The sequence below is a fragment of the Hyaena hyaena genome, unplaced genomic scaffold (genome assembly GCF_003009895.1).
Source record: "Hyaena hyaena isolate Hyena2069 unplaced genomic scaffold, ASM300989v1 scaffold_237, whole genome shotgun sequence".
NCBI lineage: Eukaryota > Metazoa > Chordata > Mammalia > Carnivora > Hyaenidae > Hyaena > Hyaena hyaena.
The window spans coordinates 159,983-184,272 of NW_024080874.1; the positions used below are offsets into that span (position 1 = coordinate 159,983).

The window sequence follows — 24,290 nt, forward strand, 5'->3', positions numbered from 1 at the left end:
GCCATCTCCATCATGGCCTCTTATAGGAAAACATGCCACTCTCAGGGAGCTGGAGACCAAACCCCACCAACTCCTGCAGTAGGGGCAGCCCTTTGTTGTTGCTTATGGGATACATTCCTGAATTTACCAACTAGAAAGGTCTTTCCACAGGCTGAAGGTTAACTTTATAGTTTAGGCATTTTCCTTTATGGAGCTCTTCATTTCACAAACAGAGTGGATATAAGAAAGAAATATCTGAAAATATTAAACTTCATTCACGGCATCAACTATTGGCCAGTGGCAGGAAATTTTTAAATAGCTTGTCTTTGGATGTTTTTATTTATTGCTACATGAGGAATCCACCATGAGGGCGTGGGAAGAATTGCATAGAAAACACAAGGATTAGAAGGCTAAAAAGGACAAGCTCGAACTTGAACCACTGTTCCGGAACACATGTACACAGTGCCCCTTGAAATTGTGAAGCACAATTTAATGGCTTAAACTCCAGAGGGAAGACCAACAACAAAGAGTGAGGAACAAGCTCCTCTGCCAATGAGGGAGTTTCAGAAAAGGTAACTGAGATTTATAGGCTATAATTTCTCCCATGAGCTCCACTTAGAGCACAGTTAACTGAAGGGAATGGATTCCCAAAGGGTTTCCAATCAGAAAAGCCTATGCTATTCGGTGTGGGACTTTTGAGGATTTGAGCTGATGCTATCCATTTAATACTTGAGAAGGGGATTTGGGTTCCGGGCAGCATTAATAATTTAAAGTTTACCCAAGCATAGAGCATCTTGGCCCTCCTAGACAGGCTGTGGGGTACAGAAAACCTTAATGCACTGCATAAGCATTTGGAGCATACACCCACCTGCATTTCTTCTACCCAAGACAGTAGTTCATACACAAATCGAAGATTGCCTTCATCCTCAGAGGAGGAGATAGACACAAGTTCAGCCCGAGTCATGGGTTTTCGGAACCAGGAGGTAGAGGAAGAATGGGTTCCCTTGGTCAAGGGTTCTGCCTTCAGATGAGTAGTGGTTAAAGTAGAGGGTGGAGCCAATTCAAGTGAAGTGAAGTGGCCCTTCCTATACAAGTTTGTGCACTCTAGACGCAAGGTGACCAGCTCGTCTTGCAGACGCATAACCCTGAAATGGAGGAAGAGAAAAAAGGAAGACACTTAAATCTACAATACGCATTTTTAAAGTAGGCTCCACACCCAAAGTGGGGCTTGAACTCAAACTCTGAGATCAAGAGTTGCATGCTCTACTGACTGAGCTAGCCAGGCGCCCCTGTAATGCATTTTTTTAAGATAAAATATCCCCTATCCATTTGACAAGGATGAGGCAAAAATAAAAATGAGATCATATCAAGAAAACAGTTTTGAAAAAGAAGTGTTATATGAACACAAGGTGGTTTTAACATCTTCATCGTTCAGAGTTGTTGAGGCAAATGCCAAATTACAGTGTTAATTGGAGGGAGGCAAACCAGTGTCTGTTTATATAACTCCTGGATGGTACAACAGAATGAATAATGGATTAGGGGGTCAAAAAACATGAGTCTTAGTCTTGGTTATGTACAAACTGTGTGACCTAGATGATGCCCATCCCCTCTATGGGTCTTAGTTTTCTCTATAAAATGATGCATTCGATCACCAGCAGTTCTAACCCAGATGTGGTACTGCGTCCCAGCAGGTCACCCTGAAATATGTGTGGGTGTTATAAGAGGCCACAGTGATTAGGGAATCCTACAGGTACTCAGCGGGCAGGGTCTGCAATAAGGGGAAACTGTCCTCCACCATGATAATTTTCCTGCCCCACATACTACCCTGTAGTATCCCCCCCTGAGATACTGACCTCCAAGAGCCAGGTTACAAGATTCAGCACCAGACTCTTGATCTGTGAGCCTCAGCGATAAGCACGCCCTCTGCCTGAGCCCTGTGCTCCTCACCTAAAAGCCAGCTCTTCCAGCTGGTAGTAATTCTCATCCCGTAGGATCTGGAGGTCCACCTGCAGCTGCCTGATGAGACCCTCACATTCCTGAATGTATATGATGACATCTGACTCGCACTGCACTGGCTGTCCCGATTCCAGGTGAGCAGCGTCCTAAGACAGAAAGGGAGTAATGGGAGTGGGAGAAGGCCAGTGCCCCCACCCAGGAGGACCGAGGGAGCCAAGCGTGAGGAAGTGACGCAGCTGGATTTCGTGACTCTGGATCATTAGCGCACAGGGTGAGAAGGGGAGAGACAACACAGACACTCACAGCCTGCAGTGTATTCTTAGCTAGTGTCAGCTTCTCTTCACAGTTCAAAGCACCATTCTGGATTTTGTTTGCAATCTGTAGCAGCAGTTCCAGCCTATAATAAGATGAAAACCGTAGTCATGTGCCGGGCTCGAAGCAGCCTGGGTGGGTAACATCAGGTCACCGGCAGGCCCTGTGCCCACCTCTCCACAGCTGGGCGAAGCGACTTCTCTCGCTCCAGCATCTCGATGATGAGCTTTCCCCACTCTTCCTCCACGTCATTTGGGTGGTAACCTTGAGGCAGTTTAATCCGGCCAAACTCAATCCACACCTGAAAAATCCCAGAGACACTGTTTTAGTCCAAAGACACAGCCATGCCCTCAGGCCCGGTTTTACGTGTTCTAGACACATTGCTTCTTGCGTATTTACCCAGCCATCAGCAGTTTCTCCTGTCATCTAATAAGAGAAAAGAACTGAGTACTTAGCAGTACCTCACCTTGAGGTAAGAGCAAAGAAACCGTCTCCAAAACACAGGGACTACTAACTCTAACCTGTTCTAATCTTTCCATTCCTTCTATGTTTTCCATAAATCCACCTGTCCTCTTAATAACCCCCATTCTGGAAAGGCCAAACGTCCAAATCTACACTTTCAAATTCTCTAGGAATCAAAATATGTGTGGAAGTCTCTCTCCTTTCCATCTTTGGGAAAGGATTAGCTTCCCTCTGAAAAACAGGAAAACTCATTCATAAAACTCAGTATTTCTGAAAAATGTTTGTCATTTTTCAAAAGTCTCTTTTTTTTGTTTGTTTATTGTCAAGTTAGTTTACATGTAACACCCAGTGCTCATCCCAACAAGTGCCCTCCTCTACACCCATCACCTCCCTTCCCCTCTCCTCCACCCCCATCAGCCCTCAGTTTGTTCTCAGCATTCAAGAATCTCTCATGGTTTGCTTCCCTCCCTCTCCCCAACTATTTTTCCCCATCTTCTCCTGCTTCGTCCTCCATTAACCTCCTCCTAATCTACCTATACGTGAAAACATATGGTATCTGTCCTTCTCTGCCAGACTTATTTCGCTCAGCATAACACCCTCTAGTTCCATCTATGTTGCTACAAATGGCCACATTTCATTCTTTCTCATTGCCATTTAGTATTCCATTGTATAGATAAACCACATCTTCTTTCAAAAATACAGATGGTTGATACTGCCCTTTTACCACAAATTTTCAACACCAGCCTAAAAGCAATGTTGGATTTGTCACCCTGAGAATATTGCTATTAATGCAGGTTGGGAAGAAGGTGCCAGCAGTCTAACAAAGAAATAACAATCAGGCAAACCAGCAAACCCCAAGAATCAGCAAAGCATAAGTTTCCTTACCTCTAATAATTTATATAATTCCTCAATTCTCCCTTTTTCTCTCTCCTTGGCCAGAATTTCTGTTTCTTTGAAGTGTATATATTGGTTATAAAGTGCCTGCAAAATTAATATTTGGTAAATGAATGGATGCATGCAAGCAACCTGACCCACTGTATACCACCTCACCCAGGAGCCAGCAGCAGTGAGTTCTGAGACTTAACCCCAGCACTGAATTTATTTTTTATTTTATTTTTTAAAATATTTTATTTATTTCTAGGAGAGAGAGAGAGAGACAGCGTGAGCAGGGGAGGGTCAGAGATGGAGTCACAGAATCTGAAACAGGCTCCAGGCTCTGAACTGGCAGTCAGCACAGAGCCCGACGTGGGGCTCAAACCCACAACTGCGAGATCATGACCTAAGCGAAAGTCAGATGCTCAACCGACTAAGCCACCCAGGCGCCCCACCCCAGCACTGAATTTATAAAAGACAACTTAGGTCTGTGACTTTACCTTTAGTTCAACAGGGTTCTGGGGAAAGGATTTATCTGACATCAGTATTGTATGCTGTTTGATCCAGGGAATGAGGGAGTCCACTCGGCTTTGGTATTCTTGCCACCTGGAGTCTACTTCCTATTGCCAAAAGGTAGACATCACACACCTTCTAATTAGCGGTACACAAGACAAGCACAGGAGACAGTAGCTCAGGCCACCCCAAACCACATAAAATCCCTTTACTCTCACTGCCTACATAGCTGCTCAGCCTAATGTGTGGAGTCCCAGTTTCAGGGCTCCTTAAGGGCTCTCATGATGGGATTCAATTTCCTGACACTAGAATAGTCTATGCTGGATGCTACAGAATTAGCAATATCTGGACTTGTTCCCAGGGCCCAAAGACAATGACCATGTATAAAGATAACGTGGATTCAGTCTGCTCTGGATAAAAGTGTTCCATGTATAGTGAGCGCTTGACAAATAAGGTCTAATCAATACATTCTGCCCAAACATATCGAAGTCAGAAGATATTTTAGGAAAAGTTTTCTTTTACCGTAGCACTGATTCCTTCTCCGCCCTCAGGGACTTTAGGGAAGGCATCATAAATTGAAGACACGTAAGTGATCACAGACTTTTCATCTGGAGATGGCACATCCACATCTGAGACAGAAAGGGGAAGAAATTTCTTAGAACAGAGGAAGCTGCCAGGAAAAAGAACAATGAATTTAAGCCAAACAAACTTAGCTCTGGTCAGCTCTCACCTTCTGCATCCAGTAAGCGGGTGACCCCCAGTCTTTCTGCTACTTCGAAAGCCTGCTCCAAATTCTCCCGGTTACTTTGGATTTGTACCCTTTCCATATCTACCAGATCGGGTCTGTAAAAGTCCACCAAGGCACGTGAAAGGCCTACACATTCACACAAAGCAAACCTCGTAGAAGTAGCTGTTCCAGAGCTGGAACACACTGATTACATCAGAGAGAAAGCAAGACATTTAGAAAGGTACTAAATTCCATTTTTAATTACATGCCAGGAGCCCAATGCTCCCTCATCCTAAACCCATAACAGCAGGATGGTTGGATTTTATGGGAAAGGTATCGTAAACTAGTATAGAGTGAAAGTTGGGATATGTTTTATGACCATTAAGAGTGCAATAATTTTAATTTTTGTCGTCAACATTCCAATCTTCCTCACTCATCTCACTCCAGACAGGGGCTATTCCTTTTCCACTCCAAGTAAGCCCGCACTTCTGGCCCTCTGCACTTGCTGCTTCCTCCAAGTGAAGCCCTCTGACCCTAGGAGGCCTGCGGCTCACTCCTTTACAGCTCTGCTCCAGCACCCTAATCAGAGAGGCCATCTCCAGCTGCCCCATCCAAAGTACAACAAACCCCATCACTCTCTACCCCTCCACTGTGCTTACCACCATATAACAGAATGCATTTCTTTGTTCACTGACTAATAAATAAATTCCATGAAAGCAAGAGCTGTTGTGGTTCTGTTCACTGGTGTTTGTACCCAATGCCTAGAAGAGCAGGAGTTCAATGCACATTCACATTCCTTTTTGAAATAAGAAAATGAATCAGTGTTGATCCCTGGCTCAGGGAAAAAGTGGCATTATAACTTTTCACAAGCAAGATGAGAAGAAGCTCCTCCAGCCAGAGTGAAATCCCACTGCATTTACCTGTATCGGTGAATAAGTGCATTGAACATCTTCCCATCACTCCAGCAGGAGGAAAAGTTGGTACATTTGATCCCTGTATAACCAGCTGTCACCTTCTGGGTCCATAGGAGAAGCTTCTCCTTGGCTGACATGTCTCCTGATTCTCCACTAATGTAGATGTCAGAGATCTGCCAAAAGATGTGGCACGAGTACTTTAGTATAAATAAGAAGCCTTTTAGCGTTCTCTTCTCCATGCATATGGCTCTTAGAAGAAGAGGGAGATCAAAGGCTGGCAGAACTTCAGATGACAATTCTAACAGATATTCACTCTGTATGGTAGTCAGAGATACAAATTAAAACCACGAGAGGTCATTTTTCACTTATCAAATAGGGAAAGTTTTTTGTAATGATACTAGTTAGTACTGGAGAGAATACATACCACTGGACATTCTCACATACCGCACAGGTGAGAATACATATGCTGTAACTCCTCCAGATGGTAGTTTTGAAATCAAAAGTCTTAAAATACATATATACTTGTAGGAAACCATCAGAAATAAACATACCAAAAAATTTATACAAGAATTCTTATCAACATATGGTAAACATTTCAGCAAAAAGCTATAGAGCTTAAACTCTAATAAGGGATTGATTGGTTACAAATTAATAGCACATACACAGGGTAGAATTTTTTATAGCCCTTAGAAAGGTATGCTTTGACAAATGACAAAGGAAAATGATCACCATATGTTATGAAAAGAAAAAGAATGCAAACAAAACAATATTAACAGTGGTTTTGTTAAAACATATACAGAACAGGGGCGCCTGGGTGGCTTAGTCGGTTAAGCGTCCGACTTTCGCTTAGGTCATGATCTCGCGGTTCAGGGGTTCGAGCCCCGCGTCGGGCCCTGTGCTGACTGCCAGCTCAGAGCCTGGAGCCTGTTTCAGTCTGTGACTCCATCTCTCTCTGACCCTCCCTTGCTCATACTGTCTCTCTCTCTCTCCTAGAAATAAATAAAACATTAAAAAAAATTAGAAAAAAAAAACCATATACAGAACATCTAAGTATACAGTCATGTGTACATATATACACACATATACATGCACACAAGTTATGTGATAATTGCATAATGTACATGAGGGTAAATAAGGGTAAATACAGGAGAGAAAGATACCAAACTAGTCATCACAGGAATCTCTAAGCGGTAGTGTTACAGGTGATACTTCTCTTTCCCAAATTCTCTACATGATATACATTTTTATAATAAGAAAAAAAGTTAGTTTACAAAACTCCCCAAATCTAGCACAGGAACTACTTTAGAGAGAGGACAGTGTGGGAGAGAAGAATGTGCATGCCTTTGGTTTCATGCAGACCTGAGTTTGAACCTCAACTTCAAAAACTGTAAGCTGGACCTCAGTCATAAGATCTGTAAAGTGGGAATAATACCTATTACCTTTCCTCAGGTAATTATATCCCACAGCACCCAGCCCAGACATAGGGCTGTGCTCAGCAAAGTTCCACTGGCTCTTCCTCGTATGGATGATGGTCTTCCTCTAATTCTTACTCCCATATAAAGTTAAATGCCATCTTGAATCACTGGCTATTATTTCATACAGTTGACCTTATCTCCCCAAGACTATACAAGTTTCCTGAGTACCACATCTTAACAATCAGAACTATCTAAAATTCAAGAGCAGACCCTATGAGAGAGAGCTCCTTGACACGGCACATGTTCAAGCAGAAGTGGGGATGCTGTGGAAGAAAAACTTCCAGCTCTGAGACTCAGCGATCACGGTGCTTCTGTAGATCACACACTGTACCTAGTGTTGCGCTAGTCATATGCTAGACACTTAATATGTTTAATTACTGATTATTTAGTTTAAAAAAATAATAAAAATAAACAAATGTATTTTAGGGTAAGGTCCATGTAGAATCCTGAGACAGGTTACTTTTTTGACAGCAAACTTACTCATTAGCAAATTCCAAACAGTCTGTAGTATAATCAACCAAGTTTGAGCTCATATCAACAATGGTTGTCTCTCGTGGAGTGAGACTATGGATGATTTTATTCTCTTTTTACTTTTCTTTTATTCACACTTTAAAAACTGAACATACTTTACATTTATAATAAAAGCTACAAAGGAACTTTTATCAATAAGACAAAGAATAAGCCTTTGAGTCAGAGACAAGCATGGAAAGGAGGTATTTACCAGGAATGTGACTTCATGCAAATAAACGACCAAAGCTTCTTGAACCCCATCTTACCTATATTTAAGATAGAAGAATAACTTTCTCATAGGGTCATTATAAGGAGTAAATAAAGTGGTGTAGATAATATGCCTAGAGAATGTGCATTTCCTTCCCATCATAATAACACAGCATGCCCAGAACGATTTGGGGGCCAGGTGCTTTGGGCAGGGAAGGCACAGGCATATCAACAGAACACCCATCTCTCAGCTGTCTCCATCAGGTGCAGCACTGTGAACGGTATAGCCTCCCTGGTCATCAGTACATGGGAACAATCAACAATAATTTGATTATTGTTTCACTTTCAAATCTCTGAATACTAAATTTACAAACTCAACTCATAGCAGATAAGATTAAATAGCAGGTGAAGATACTCTAAAATTCAGAAGAAAAAAAAAACAGGGCCAAGAACTTAAATACTTTATTAAGTATACAAGAAAGCTGAAGACTACTAAATATTACTACAATGTCTGAAGAAAGGCTGTGGGAACAAAAGAGCATGGGTGGCCTTCATGGAATCTAGAAAAGGCAAAGCCATAAGTGCTGCCTCCAAGACAGTGATGGTGAAATGGTGGCCTAACCAGTAGATCCAGGATTCTTGTCCCGTTGACAAGTGTATTTCTACAGGAGAAATCAGGCTGCCAAACTTTGATGATGCCAGCGAGTAAGATCAGCCTGCAAATCTATCCTCTCTACCCACTGCCTCTTTGCTCTGACTCCATGTTCACCTGACAACCTTCTGATTATTTGGTCACGATACAGACATCCTAAAGCAACAAAATGCAATGAGTGGTCAATTCAAATACTGTACCACTTAGCAGTTATAATTCATAATGTAATTAATTCACATCAGTTAGTCTCTAGCCAGTATGATCACTGTGAATCAGTCCCCTAAAACTCAGTCAACTCCGAGTGTATCGATAAAAAAAATGTAGAGTTGCAAAGCTGAGGACCCAACAATGGATCATGGTACCTAAGCCATCATCCTGTGACTGCACTGAAAATAGCCCTCCCTAATACCAAATCTATTCCGGTCTTCCTTACTACCACTTGGACGTGCTTATCTCAGTGGCTAGACACCACCCACCACTTGACAGATCCCAGCACTTTCACTGCAGCCGCTTCACATACACAGTAAGGCAAAATACTGCCGGTAACAGGATATGTGGAAGTGAAAAGGGATAGAATTTGAATAAACAAGATGAAATCTGAGTGTTTGGCTATTTTTTTTTTTTAATTCCAGTTAAGTAATGGGTATTGTATGTCCAGTACAATCAGTGGATCTCGCTGGTGGCAGCCTATCTGTCAATCACAATATCTTTGTATATTGCACAGAAAATAGTTCAATGAAAAGCTTTACTTCAGATTTTCCACACAGCTATAATGAGACAGGGAAATGTCTGGATTCCTCAGGGAAAGGAAAAATACCCTGTTTGGACTAGGGCCCTTCCTAGAATGTGAGCTGGATGAGAAAAATGGGATTTATCATCACAACCATTTCAGTAATTAAATTGGGCTTCTGTCCATCTCTTCATGTAATGTTCGCATGTGATGTGCACAGTGCTGTCCTTGGGGCTATGTAGAAGCTTCTACCTTAATCTTCCAAATGCAGAAACCCGGCTTCAGTGTCAGAGCGCTCTCTCCCTCATCTGGGTTTTTAAAAATGAGCCATGTGGGGGTGCCTGGGTGCTCAGTTGGTTAAGTATCTGACTTTGGCTCAGGTCATGATCTACGATTCGTGGGTTCGAGCCTCGCATCAGGCTCTGTGCTGGCGGTTAGCTCAGAGCCTAGAGCCTCCTTCAGGTTCTGTGTCTCCCTCTCTCTCTGACCCTCCCTTGCTCACGCTGCGTCTCTCTCTCTCTCAGAAATAAATAAAAACATTAAAAAAATTTTTTTAAATAAATAAAAACGAGCCATGTGGAGAGAGAGGACAGCCTCGACACCATCCCAGAGACTTTGTGTGTCTACCTGAAGTCTCTTTCAATGCATACTTTCCAAGGCTCAATTAATTCCTTCTCTGAAGTGTGTCTAGAAACTTAAGGTGTTCCTAATAATTCAATATTTATTAAACAACTTCTCACTGTGTTTAACATTATTCCAGGCATCATGGAGATGAAGAAAAAAAGTCAAACACAATTTATTCATTCTGTTATTTCTTGACAACCACTATATACTAGGAGCTGTATTTAAATTCTTGGTATCTCAAGATAAAAAAGCCAAACAGGTACGTGGCTGGCTCAGTTGGTAAAGCATGGGACTCTTGATCTAGGGGTTGTGAGTTCAAGCCCCACATTAGGGGTAGAGATTACTTTAACTTAAAGAAAAAAGTCAAACACCAATTGTTCATTCTGTTTTTCTTGACAACCACTATGTTCTAGGAGCTGTGTTGAAGTTTTTGGTATCTCAGACAAAAGCACAATCTTGGGCCTCAAGCCCAAGCAGTTTAGCAGGGGAGACAATATGCCACACAGATCAGTGCTGTAATAAGCAACTAACCCAAAGGAGCACTACCGAGGAACCTCTCTGAGATGACATTTATGCTGAGTTTCAAGATAGAAGTAGAAGTTAGCCAGTTGAAAAGAGGGAAAGAGAAAAACAGACATGCTTGCCTTGAAAGAATTCAGGTGGCAGACACCCTATCTGGCTAAAATAAGGCTACCCCATATAAGGCACTCCCCAATTTTTCCAAATGACAACAGATGGATTGGGAGAGAGGAATGGAGAAAAGAGAAGCTTTGAGATCCTCTTGCATATATAAACTTTTGGATTTTTTTTTACATATATACACATATTTAAGTAATAGATCTAATGCATTAATTTAATTAATGTCACTTGCTGTGATGAGCACCGGGGAACTGTATAGAAGTACTGAATCACTACGTTGTGCACCTGAAACTAGTACTACACTGTATGTTCACTAACTGTAATTTAAATTAAGTTTAAAAAAAAATAGAATTAATGCTTTTTCTACTTTTACATTTCATAAAACCCTGTTATTGAAACTCATCACATGCATTGTTAACATCAATGTCTTTTTCATCAACACAGCTACTTTAACAAATAAAAAAAAACAACTAAAGCTACTTTTTGAGTGAATATTCTAGAAAACATCACCTACGATTCTTAAGATCTCTGAGACACAACAGTACTTTTCTGAATCCATGTTGTCACTGGAAATTCTATCCCCAGCCACAAGAATTCAGTTGCATAACAATAGATTAGTTTTTTTTTTCATTCATTTATTCTACTGGTATTCATTTATGGTTTCCATAATGTGAACACTTGCTGTGTTTATTATAAGTAATGTGATTTTTTAGGTTTTTAATGTGATTAAGACTTATATACAATTACATCCAACACTTCAATTAGGAGGTTTATAGTCTGTAAAATAGTATAACAAAAGCTTTCTTAAGTTTTTGGTCTCTTTTGTTTAACCAACTATGTCAGTTGATCCCTATAAAAGTTGATATCGATTAAACTAGCAAATGGTAACACAAATTCATTTATCCTATTTCATGAATTGCATTTTCACTGGGGACCCAACAACAAGAAAAATTTGATAAGAAGTCAAATATAAAGAGAATCCCTCTTTTCTGAAGGCTAGTTTCCAGAGGGGGAAGAAATCTTACCTTCTATGTAGCCATATGTGGGAGGCGGAGGGGTCACATGAAAGAATTATGATGAAGGCCCCAAAGAAGCAACTATAATATAGTAAACAGTAATATCCAGTACAGGGTCTCAGCAGAATGAAAATTCTTTCAGGTTAGAGGGATTAAAAATCATACTTAAAGAAATGTGATTTAAACTCATCCTTGAAGGATGTTATCGGAAAGACAGAAGAAACAAATTCTAGATAGAGGTGGATGCCAACAAAGACTGGAAGTTAAAATAGCTGAAACTGGAAAAGATGGTTAAAGGGTTGACCTGTTATGTTAAGATAGGTAGATCTGAGGCACCTGGGTGGCTCAGTTGATTGTGTCTGACTCTTGGTTTCAGCTCAGGTCATGATTTCATGGTTCGTGGGTTCAAGCCCCATGTCTGGCACTGTGTTGACAGTGTGGAGCCTGCTTGGGATTCTCTCTTTCTCTCTCTTGATGGTTCTCCTCTAATCATATGCTCTCACATGTATGCTCTCTCTTTCTCTCAAAATAAATAAATAAATAAATAAATAAACTTAAAAAAAAAAAAAAGATAGGTAGGTTCAAATGGAAAATTGACACACAGGAGAGAAGGTCAGATAGATTATGGAGGGCTAGAATACCAGGGTGAGGAGTTTGGACTTTGTAAGTCTATATAAGTCTCAGAGAACAGGACTAGATGTGGTGAGCAAATAGATACTTAATTCTCATGTCCAGAAGTTCCTAGCTGATCTCATTCCACTACAGAGATGGCATCAGACTGAAAACTTCCATCCAAGAAGCAGGAGAGGGCATGGTGCAGTTGTTCATTACAGATGCCTGGCTGGTTAGAGGGATCTAGCTGCAGCTGTGTTTATTAACAACATCTGAGTTAGGTAACAGTCATGGGGTGCACATTCCAGCATTCAAATTCAGAGTCTTGGAGGGCTCTCTAGTGAATACGACTAGACTAGAAATCCTAGGTCATAAAATATAAGCATCCTTCAATTCTACTAAATATTAGTAAACTCCTCTCCAAATAATAGTTCCACTTTATACTTCCACACACAGGGTATGAAGAGATTTTTCCGTCACTCTACATCGTCATCTGCACTTGGTATTTTCAGACTTTTTATTTTCTGATGTGTATAAAATGCTATCTTGCTCTGACATTTATATCATTGATTACTAGTGACAAAGACATGTGTATGAGGCATCTGGGTCTCCTTTTTTGTAAATTGCTTATTCCTGGGTTTTCCCCTATTTTTCTGTTAGGGTGCCTTTTTTTCCTTTATTTGTAGGGATTCTTTAAATACTATTACTAATAACTACCATGTATTGTGCTTTACTTGTATTAACTCATAAAATTCTCACAACTCTACAAAGTATATGCTACTCTTGTCCTCAATTTACAAATAAGGAAAGTATATCACAGAGAAGGTAAGTAACTTGCCCCATGGTCCACTGCTAGTAAGTAGTAGAGCTGGAATTCAAATTCAGACGATCTGGCTCAACATCCTTAACCACCTTACTTATAATGCATTTCACAGATTCTGAATATTAATGCTTTTTCAGAATATGCATTATACAATCATTACCGTTATTTTCTTAACTTACCATTTGAAATGGAAAATTTCAAATATGTGCTCAAAGAAACTGAACAGTTTAATGAATTCCTATGTACCCATCACCCACTTTCCAACATTTCAACTCACAGTTATTCTTATTTCATCTACACTCAACCCACTTCATCCTCCCTGATATTATGAAGCAGACCCACACACGTGGAATTTCTTCCATAAATACACAATGTTATCTTAATAATACTCAAATTGTATGGACTCTAAGGTTTCATGGCAAGGATGCTGGTATACAGACATGTTCTTCATTCAACAGAACCCACTAACTGTGTGGACAGGAGACTGGCAGGGGAGCCAAGACAGGGAGGAGGAAGGGACTGTCAGTAATTTTCCTTGTTCCAGTAAGCCAGGTATCCTGGATATTGATGGCAGCTGGCAGTAGGGAGTCCTCCTGAGAGAAGGCTTGTGCCTGACACTCCGACCCAGCTCCAAATCCCAGTCCACTTATCATTCTGAAAACCATTTTTGTTAGCTGGTCCCTATCATCCCATTTCTGTGTTAACTATTTCCTGACAAAGGAAGTATCAACTATAACAGGTGAGCAGGAAAGTAGACCATTTGTTTTCTATTATCTAAACCCCACACTCAGGGCACCCGAGTGGCTTAGTAGGTTAGGCGTCCAACTTCAGCTCAGGTCATGATCTCATGGTTCGTGAGTTCAAGCTCCACATTCTCTCTTCCTTCCTCTCTTCCTCTCTCTCTGTGCACCTCATGGGATTCTCTCTCTCCCCTTCTCTCTCATAAATGAATAAATAAATAATAAAATTAAAAAAAATAATAAACCCCACACTCGGCAAGAATCAGAATCAGTTCCCATTTCTCTCTATCCCTAAAAGAAACAAACCCCACTGCAAAGTTTATGTTCACCCACAGCGGGGTCCTGTGTCCATCAATACACCCCGGGTAGATCAGCAGGAGAGACAATACAGCCTGGGTTATGCCAAGGACAGGCCGCACTCCAGAACTTGAACTGTTTCCTGAGGAGGGTTACTACTCTGACATATTAAAAACAAAACAAGCACCAAAAAAGCAGACAAAAAAATCAAGCCTGTGGAACTACCAGCTGTCTCCTCTTTAGGAAGGAGCTGGAGTGTGACCAGCAGCAGCTGCTCCTCTGACCCCTGTGTCCTCCCAGGACAGTCACCCTCAATGTAGGGAATGCAAGCCCCCATCAGATGCTCTTGCTTGGGGTCTCAACCCACATTTTACAGGAAGCCCGTAGGGTCAGAACACACCACTTCTGTCTCCCTGGTGGCTGCTGTCCTTGAGGCCTGTGAAGAGCCCGCTGATAAGGGAGCAGCTCCCTGAAGAAGTTCCTATAGAAATCAGTGAGGGTTTCAGGCCCCCTAGCCTAAAAGACTTTCATTCTGAGGGGATTTCACACTTCTCTTGGGACGGTACTTCTTATCTGTGATACAGGGTGGCCAGTCCGTGGTCCTTGCTTCACACGGTGGACAAGGAGCCTTAGAAATGTATCAGTCACCTGAGCTGATGCTCCGTCACTAAGCTTTTCAGCCTAGGCTGTGGTCTGGGTGTGTCTGCTTTGGAAGGGTTGAAGGGAGGGATGCCCAGAAAATACGACATACCAATGTGATTCACATACTGAACAGCAAAAGAATCACACTGCTGTCAATCCTGGTGAACTACAGAAAAGGTTTCTCCCGCCAATCTTTTCCATAAGACTCTGCACAGAGCTGTTCAGAACCTTTCCTTCTCAGCATGGAGATCCCATACTAGAAGTGCCATGGTCGCCTATGGTACATTATCTAGAATTGATTTCCATTAGGAGTTCTTTAACATTTTACACTCCGGGGCACCCAGGTGGCTTAGTCGGTTAAGCGTCCGACTTTCGCTTAGGTCATGATCTCGCAGTTCGTGGGTTTGAGCCCCGCGTCGGGTTCTGTGCTGACTGCCAGCTCAGAGCCTAGAGCCTGTTTCGGTCTGTGACTCCCTCTCTCTGACCCTCCCCTGCTCACGCTGTCTCTCTCTCTCCTAGAAATAAATAAAAAACATTTAAAAAAAAAATAAAAAAAATTTTACACTCCAAACTTTTTCAAAATCTCACTCAATTATAAGCATGTTTCTTAAAACATTATGATGCCTCCAAACTTCAACTCTAATGCTAATGGTATCAAAAGAGCAATCAGTTTAACAAAACTGCTCTACATCCACTCCATACAAAGGTAAGAGCTCAAATACTCATATACTCCACCCCAGCAGCCTCTACTGCTTTCCTTCCCACCTTCTCTCTCTCTCTCTCTCTCTCTCTCTCTCTCTCTCTCTCTCACACACACACACACACACACACACTTTTATACAGAAAGCCCTAAGGAGACCTCTTGCCCAACTATATAATAAATATCTTTTTTAAGTGTTTTATACTTTTGACAGAGGGAGAGGGAGGGAGAGGGAGAGAGAGAGAAGGAAAGGGAGAGAGCGCAAGTAGGGGAGGGCTAGAGAGAGAGAGGGAGACATAGAACCAGAGCTGTCAGCAGAGCCTGACACAGGGCTTGAACTCACGAACCACAAGATCATGACCTGAGCTAAAATTGGAGACTTAACTGACTGAGCCACCTAGGTGCCCCATAAAAAGTATTTTCAATGGCCACATTTCCCTCCAGCTGCTGGGAGTCCCCAAACTCTATAATAACAAAGGGCACTGATATGAGCCTAGCCATGGAGCAAATTCATCCCCCAAAGAGGACATTTTAAGCACAGATCAAGCACAAGAGATTGTGTCTCTATTAAGCCTTGTGCTGGTGGGTTTGATAAGCAGGGCACCCGTATGGAGGCCACATCTCTGCTCTATAGACACCAGGACAGCTGCCCACAGCCTGGGCAAGGAAAATGCCCTATTTCATCTTCCACCTTTTGCTGCTCTGGGATCCTAAAGTTTTTATTTCTTCTGCCACAGCAAGCTGATACCAACAGAAGTTCTTCAGTCACCGGTGAATTATAACTTTAGTCACCTACACAATCACAGACTTACATACCAGACCCCATGCCAACCACTGCCTCGCTGTGGCACTTCCCCTCAGTGTCCAGATCTCTTGAATTCTTACTTACTCCTTGACCCTAGAAGCATTCACGGTGCCCACCACCATCACCACGGACACCTATGCCTCGATACATACCTCACAAACAAAAACTTGTTCAAGCCATAAACAAGTCCAACCAGAACACAAACTTTTTCTAGCCTTGAACCTTCAAACTATTCTAACCTCTCCTGTCTGCATTAAGCTCCAGATAATCCTGTGCCCCTCTCTTCTAACGCCGCAATTAGGAACCCATGGAGGACCAGCCCTCTCCACATATACGAATACGGAAAGGGTGTTGTCATTAGCAGTGTCCCCACAGGAGTGAGATTACATCAGCCCTCGTGAGAATATCACTCTCTAGGGAAGAAGAGCAATCACATCAGGGATCGGTGCCGCGGCCCAGACCGCTGCCACATTCCTCGTGCCTTCTGAACTCATTTAAGAGATTCAGCTAGGCCTCCCCTCGTCCACCACACTACAACTTCTGGTAGCAGGGAGGCTCAAAAACAGACCTGCCTGAGAAAGTTAAATACTACCTAGCACTGCACTTTGAAAGATAACCCTGCCAGATAGCTTGAGTAATTATGCTGCGTAGTTACCTGGAATCAGGGATTCCCCAGAGACAATGAGACTTGGTTTCAAGCATCAAGGGGCAGACCTGAAATAGACTCCACTTGCCAAACCCAGTCACTAACTCTTGGTACACCACACGGGGGTAAGTTTGTGAAGAAGCACCAAGATCCTCACTGCTTAGCACGCTCCACTCTAATATGTTTGACGGCCAGGAATCCAAATGTGAATGTAGCCCACCTACCTCCTCCAGACCCCACGATGGGGTGTGACTTGCCTCCAAAGAAAGGGTACCATCCTCTTCCGAGAAGGATGTGGAGCTCTTTTCAGGCTCTGTGTCTCTAGGTTGGATCCCCCGTGAGTGTGGCCCGTCACTGCCGTAGCCAGAGGAGGAGGGCAAAATGCTCACAGTCCTGCCGCTGATGGATAAATCACTCTGAGAAGTAGGCAGTCTGGGGCCCTGGGGGGGCACTCGACCCACGTGGGCAGGTTCTGTGCATCTGTGACCCCTGGACTGGTCCGGCAGTGATGAAGGGACAGAAGGCTCTGCAATCCAGGAACCTGTCTGAAGGGCACTGGAAATACCTGCTGTTCCCGCCCCCACACCCTGGCCCCCTGAAAGTTGGTCTGGAGTCCCTGCGTCGGCAGGGTGGTCTGTCTGGTGAAAGGTGCCGCTCTGAAGTCCAAGCTGAGCACCTCCTTTCCCCACTGCAGTCTCTCCTTGCAAAGGCAGCAGCACAGCCCTGCTGCTGCAGGACGCCGTCCTCGGAAATTCCACCAGTTGGCTCACTGACTTCTCGCAGTTCCTTTCCGCTGGGTTATCAAGCAGGTGAGCAATAACAGTCCTCCCCTCTTGCAGGGAATCCCAGACCCCTCCGGCAACTGATGACTCATTCTCTAACAAAAGGTGAGCAGTCTGGATCTCCCCTTGGAATCTCTCCTTCACCTGCACGATCATCCCCTGAGCGCCCACCCCTGAGCTGGGGGCCGAGTTCCGAGGCAGTAAAATGTCCGAGGGGGGGTGCTCTGCCCCTCCCGCTCCTTCCTCCTTTTGGAGACTCACTGTTAACTTTGGCAGGGTTTCCGTCTCTTCAATGACTCTGGTTCCTTCCGAGGGTTCCTCCTCATGAGATACCTCTGGAGTAGGGGTTTTCTTCCCCCTCCACTTCCTTTTGAACCGAACCCTTTTCTTAGGAGATATGGGAGCCTTCTCAGGAATAGCTCTTGAATCTTTCGGCTCCTTAACACAGCCCAGTGAATTTCCCATCGCCTTCCTCTCCTAATCTCATCAAAAACGCAGCTAAGCCAGTCCTGGGATCCCAGAGAAATCCCAACCTTGGCTTCATCGGATTAGATGCACATTTAAAAACATGCACTATGCCGGCAATCCCTCCAATTCTTTCTCCCTCCCTCCCCGCCTCTCTGTCTCTCCCAGCCGCTGCCGATTCAGACAGCCATCTTACAGGCTCAGAGCTGCAACAAGACAAATTCAAAGCATCTCACTGCAGTTCAGAAATCACTTGACCTAAAAGCAGACAGAAACCGGATTGGCTGCAGCTTCCTCTCTCCAAATATGAGGTAATTGGAGCACTGCCCTCAGAAACACAAACAGAAAGCAAAAAGGAGCTAGAAACCAGGGGAGGGGGGGAAACTAGGAAGAGTGAGGAGGAGGGGTGGGATGTAAGAGTAAAGGGAAAAGGGAGGGGAAAGAAGGGAGGCCATGGAAGAAGGTAACGTGAAGGAAGGAGGAGGAGGAAGAGGGGAAAGCAAACCAGCGTGCTGCTAGTAACTGGGCAGGGAAGGGCCAAGAAGAACCAGCGCTGGGGATGCTGCCATTATCACTGCCCCCAGACTCTGAAAGGAAAGAGATTTCAATTGTTGTGCCAGATGCCCAGGAGACAATATCTAGCAATGAAGACAGATACTCAAATTTTTCAGGTCAGAAATAATAAAATTATTTTAAACAAATTATAACCTAAAGAGAGACCCAAGCCTACTCCTCATGGTTAAGAAACACAGGCTTTAAAGATCTAGGCTTCTACAGTATTTATTTCCCTCCTGGCCTTCTGAGAGAGAGAGAGAGAGAGAGAGAGAGAGAGAGATCTGTTAATTCTGTTAGCCTATGACACAGAGGAGACACTGGGAAATCAGTTTTGAGTATTGTGTAAGGAGGCTCTGTAAAAAGGATACAGCTTCCAAATACAACCGAGAAGCTCCACCTCTGCTGAACAATAGTTACACACATGTTCACCAGTAATCACTGATGCCGCCGGCTAACATTTTTTTCAGCATTTGCTGCGTGCCACGCACTGTGCTAAGCTATGGATTACCTCATTTAATTCTGACAGTAACCATGTGAGGTCAAAACTACTATTTTACAGGTAAAGAAATAGAGATTTACGAAAGTTTACTAATTTGCTCAGGGCTACACAGCTAATAATTGGCAAAGCCAGCCCATAAACTCCTATTTAAGACTGTTAATTTCAACTCCATGTTATGCTATGTTCTAACTGTGGTAGGGAGGGGTCTGTCCTCAATTAAGTAGAACAGGAAGATACCCACTGTTCTGAATTGTCAATTAGACTCACATGGGCCAAGGACCCAAACAGATAACACTGGGAGTAAGAGAGGAAGTTGCTAAAATGAGGCCCAGATGGTTTTTACTCAGGTTGCAGTAGGGCAGGAAGTCTGAATTAAAGGTCTAAAAAGTTAAATTCAAAAATCACCCTGTTATGTCAATGGGATACACCTACCCAATTTTTAGTATAGTGTCTGATGGATGAGATAACATACAGCCCAAGGGGCTTTGGACAGAGTAGAAAGAGGCTGCAGCGGTTTACTCTATAGCGAAAGGATCCAGACCACACAGCAGAGGGAAATAGCCTGCCCGGCTCTATGTTAATGCTTCCCACCTCTACTGAAAAACGCCCTGCACAGAAGGAAAGCAGGAAGAAACCCTAAGACAGCAGCTCCTACATAACTGCTTACCGAGACCCATCTGCTTCCACTGCAATAGGTGCTTCTCCCTAAGCCTTTTCCTACAGCTGAACACAAAGCTGCAGCACCATCTTACGGCGATCATAATCCACAGCAAGAAATGAGCCCAGGAGACCAGCATGGGAGCGAAACTCAGACTACAGGAGATCATTTAACCAGCAAAACCCCCTGACATCACAGTATACTTCCCTAGGCAGGCACCAGCCTTCACTCCTCCAACAAAGAGAATGGAACCATGGAACTTTTCAGGTGCACACCCAGGGCCAAAGCTTGAATTTTATTCAGGAAATACAAGCAAACCAAATTTCCGCAACTGATCAACTGAGAGGCAAGAGACACAGCTGCTTAATCTGACTGCTGCTGACAGGGAGGCCTTACAGAATTTGGTATATTTATTTGTGGGAGCCTTTTCTGTTTTAAACTTCCTGTATATGTTGGACAGATTGGGCCTTCATTTCCTTCTGCCCTAGAGGAAAACTGGCCTAGGGAAGGAGCAGAGCTTTCAGTAAAGGAGCCCTAGGTTCAAATTCCCAGCTCTAGTAACTTAGTGGCTAAGTAACTAACTTGCTAAGTGGTTCAGTTTCCTTACCTGTAAAATGTGGATACCACCACCTGCAGAAGTGGGTGAGTGAAGGCCAATGAGGTAATGCCTATAAAGTGCTTGGCTCAGTGCCTGGTCTACAATAAATCCCTTTTCTTCCCATTTGTTACTTAAGCAACAAGATATGAGACACTCTACCATCACCACCACTAAGGTCCTAATATACTCTCTTTTCTTGACGAGGCTCTTAGGAAAGTAGATCTGTTCTAAGACCCAAAGTATGGGTGTTTGTTTTTCTTAACAGGGGCTCTGCTTCCACTATTTCACTAAGTAAGTTAACTCTGGTCACTAAGACTTCACCCTGTACCTTTTTCTCATCTCGCCTGAGCTCTGAACACAGGGCCCGCTGCCTTCTGGAAAAGTAGCTGACTAAGGGTGACTAGGGAAAGACCTGGCACATTCTTCAGGTCTTCTGCTTTGGCTTTTTCTAGTTAACTGTTTACTGCCCACAGCTCTTACATGGAGACAGCCAGAGTGAATGAGCTCATTCATTCATTCATTCATTCATTCCACAAACATGAATGGTGCCTCATTGCTAGGCCAAGTTCTAAGTGCCATAAAGTGCACAAAAATGAAAGCCTCACATCTACCAGCTAAAACTACTTTTTACCTTAACTCCCCTGAATTTTATTTTCAGAGTGCTAGACGTATCCTTGCATTTGATAAACATTTGAGACTCAGAAAGCTAATTCTGTCAGATTCTGACTTTCAGAATTTATCTTTTAGGAAAATTATAAATCCTAACATTAATACAAGTTTGGATAAAAACAAGGGACAGGAAATCCTATTATTAGGATCTGAAAGTGTAATCCAAAAATGTCGGTTGGATTCTGTTTCAGCTGCTCATCTGAACAGCCAGCACTGGAAAACAGCCATCACAGTCTATTTATCTGGTCTACCTACCTCCCAGCTTTGAGACGATCAAATTAATAAAAGACCTATTCACTTAACAAATGTTTATTGAGTACCTGTTCTAAGCCAGACGAAGAAGAGAACAAGAGACAAAATCCACTGTTAAGCTGGCATCCTACTGCAGAGATCCAGACATAAAAGAAATAAACGTTAAAACAGTAGTGTTACCCAAAACAACACTAGGTGTCACACACTGCTCCTGAGAGTAATTTGGCAACATAAAGGAAAAGTGTATGTATGACCTAATAATTCTAGTCCAGGTACCTATCCAAAAAAACCACTTTCTTATATGCATAAGGAAAAAAGTACACAGATGTTCACTGTAGCAATGAATGCCTTCAGCACAGAGACCACTTTGGATCTTCTCTCCTCTCTTCCTCTGCCCATAACCTATTTGTGCGCACATACACATTCTCTCTCTCTTAAAAATAAACAGGGGGAAAAGGATATATAGAAGACAGGATCTATATCAATTATAATAACACATCAACAACAGCACATGTTTATGAATACCTCATCTGTCATAAAGATACAAAAGCATATATGGGAATCGTCTACATCAACTTCAGCACAGTATTTACCTGGAGGGTCAGAAGGAAAAAGAAAGTTGGTTGTATGGGAAAACTTCATTAGAACCAACAACAGAGATTGTAATGACTATTTTACTGATCCCCTAACATTTGATAGCTCTACTCTACATTTCTATTTGGCTTTATGTAGCAGGTGTCCTTGGTGAGAACAGCTAACAGATACTCAATAATAAAAGACTAGAAAACCGCAATAATACATAACTAGCAAGAGACACGTTACATTCTCTCTGAAGCAAGACAAGGATGATAGAGCCTCTCTATATAACCCTTTGTCAGCCAACCAAAAGCTCTGCAAGAAGGGAACGTTCCCCACACTCCCAAACACGTGGCTAATACAGACAAACACCAAGCCATCAAGAACAGCAAAGAAAAGGAATTAGTAGCTACATCTGAGAAAATACTCTGGCAGCAGAGCTTCCCATGACAAGACGAGAAAATAGTTACTTGGCTATGCTGAAGTAGCAGAGAAAAGCAGGTAGCCAATATGCATGCAGAAGACAGACTAAACCAAAAGTATTTTATTTTCTGGTAAAATGGGTAACAGGGAAGGGAACAGTGGACCAAGTCAAAAGCCAAGGTAATTATAAGGTCTGTTAATAACTGTAACAAGTTGCTACCAGTGATTGCTGCTAATTATTGAGTACATACTTGTTCCATCTACCTGGCTCATATCTCCCAGATTCTTTAAACCTCTATTAAGCTATTTTATGGTGCATCTCTTCTCACTTCCCTGAATTATTCAGTTGAACCTGGGTTAAGTCTGTGTCTAGTTCACTTTGTATCTCCCACAGACTCTACCTAAGACTTTGCTCATAGCTGGTCCTCAGTAAATGTGTGTAGAATTCAGTTAAAGAATACATTTTCCTGGGGGCACCTGGATGGCTCAGTAGGTTAAGTATCCAACTTCGGCACAGGTCATGGTCTCACAGCTTGTGGGTTCAAGCCCTGTGTCAGACTCTGTGCTGTAAACTAAAACTACAAGAAGATACTTTCTCATACCCACTGTGACAGTTATAACCAAAAGACAGATAATAACAAATCTTGACAAGGATATGTCAAATAAGAGTCTTCACACGTTGCTGATGGAATGTAAAATGGTATAGCCACTTTGGAAGATAGTTTGGCAGTTTCTTTCTTTCTTTTTTTTTTTTTTTAATGTTTTATTTATTTCTGAGAGAGGGAGAGAGACAGCATGAGCAGGGGAGGGTCAGAGAGAGAGGGAGATACAGAATCCAAACACGGGCTCCAGGCTCTGAGCTGGCCATCAGCACAGAACCCGACACAGGGCTCAAACCCACGAACCATGAGATCATGACCTGAGGCAAAGTCAGACACTCAGCCAACTGAGCCACCCAGGCACCCCAGTTTGGGAGTTTCTTAAAAAGTTTTACATCAACTTACCATACAACCCAGCAATTCCACTTCCAAGGTATATAGCCATGGGGAAAAAAAGCATACATCCACACAAAGACTGGTACTCAAATATTCATATCAACATAATTGATAACAGCCAAAAAGTGAAAAAGACCCAAATGTCTATTAACTGCTGAATAGACAAAATGTGTGGTACATCTATATAACAGAACAGTACTCAGCAATAGGAAGGCATGAAATACTGATATATGCCTCAGTACAGATGAACCTCAAAGTTTTAATGCTAAGTGAAAGAGGCCAGACACAAAAAGTACATATTCTATAATCCCATTTATGTGAAATGTCCAGAAGAGGCAAATCTATAGAGACCGAAAATAGACTGGTGGCTGCCTAAGGCTAGGGAGGAGAACGAAGGGGACTATAAATGGGCAGGAAGGGTCTTCCAGGTATGATGAAAATGGTCTTAACATTGGATTATGGGAAGGGTTGTAGAACTTGTAAAAATCATTGAATTGTATGATGAATATGAGTCAATTTTATGGTATATAAACCTCAATAAAGTCATTTTTTAAAAAGAATGTATTTTCCTAAAATAAACAAACAAATGGCAACCAAAAAGGTTTTTAAAATAGTCAGCAAACTATATGACTATATAAAAGGAGAAGAAACAATGGAAAGGGCAGGTCTGGAGGCTAGACTTCTCTGAGTACACTTCATATGCACTTTAAACATTTCCCTTTGGAACAACATAGATGGTCTATATAATGTAAAATAAAACTGAAAGGGGAAAAGCAATCCCTAGAAATTTGGAGGCAAATAAAAACCAGTGAACCTAACTGGGTACTGAATTAATGGCTTCACAACACAGAAATTTTTTCTAATGACTTTAAAATATAATTATGTAAACATTCTTAGGAAATATACACAAAGGACAATGAAAACTGCAAAGAAATCACAAACTTCTTAAGGCACCAGGGTGGCT

General features: G+C 42.5%; 1 protein-coding gene across 3 annotated transcripts in view; it reads right to left on the bottom strand.

Moving 5' to 3' along the window:
* MACF1 (microtubule actin crosslinking factor 1) overlaps positions 1 to 24,290 on the bottom strand; it is a 317,520-nt gene that overhangs the window by 156,262 nt on the left and 136,968 nt on the right. For all 3 annotated transcript variants that reach the window (XM_039244487.1, XM_039244489.1, XM_039244488.1), the window contains exons 6-14: positions 5,743 to 5,909; positions 4,826 to 4,938; positions 4,618 to 4,724; positions 4,083 to 4,202; positions 3,595 to 3,690; positions 2,421 to 2,548; positions 2,239 to 2,332; positions 1,927 to 2,081; positions 848 to 1,124 (exon numbers count right to left, since the gene is read on the bottom strand). In XM_039244487.1, coding sequence (XP_039100418.1) covers positions 848 to 1,124; positions 1,927 to 2,081; positions 2,239 to 2,332; positions 2,421 to 2,548; positions 3,595 to 3,690; positions 4,083 to 4,202; positions 4,618 to 4,724; positions 4,826 to 4,938; positions 5,743 to 5,909 — 1,257 coding nt within the window. The remainder of the gene's footprint in view (positions 1 to 847; positions 1,125 to 1,926; positions 2,082 to 2,238; positions 2,333 to 2,420; positions 2,549 to 3,594; positions 3,691 to 4,082; positions 4,203 to 4,617; positions 4,725 to 4,825; positions 4,939 to 5,742; positions 5,910 to 24,290) is intronic.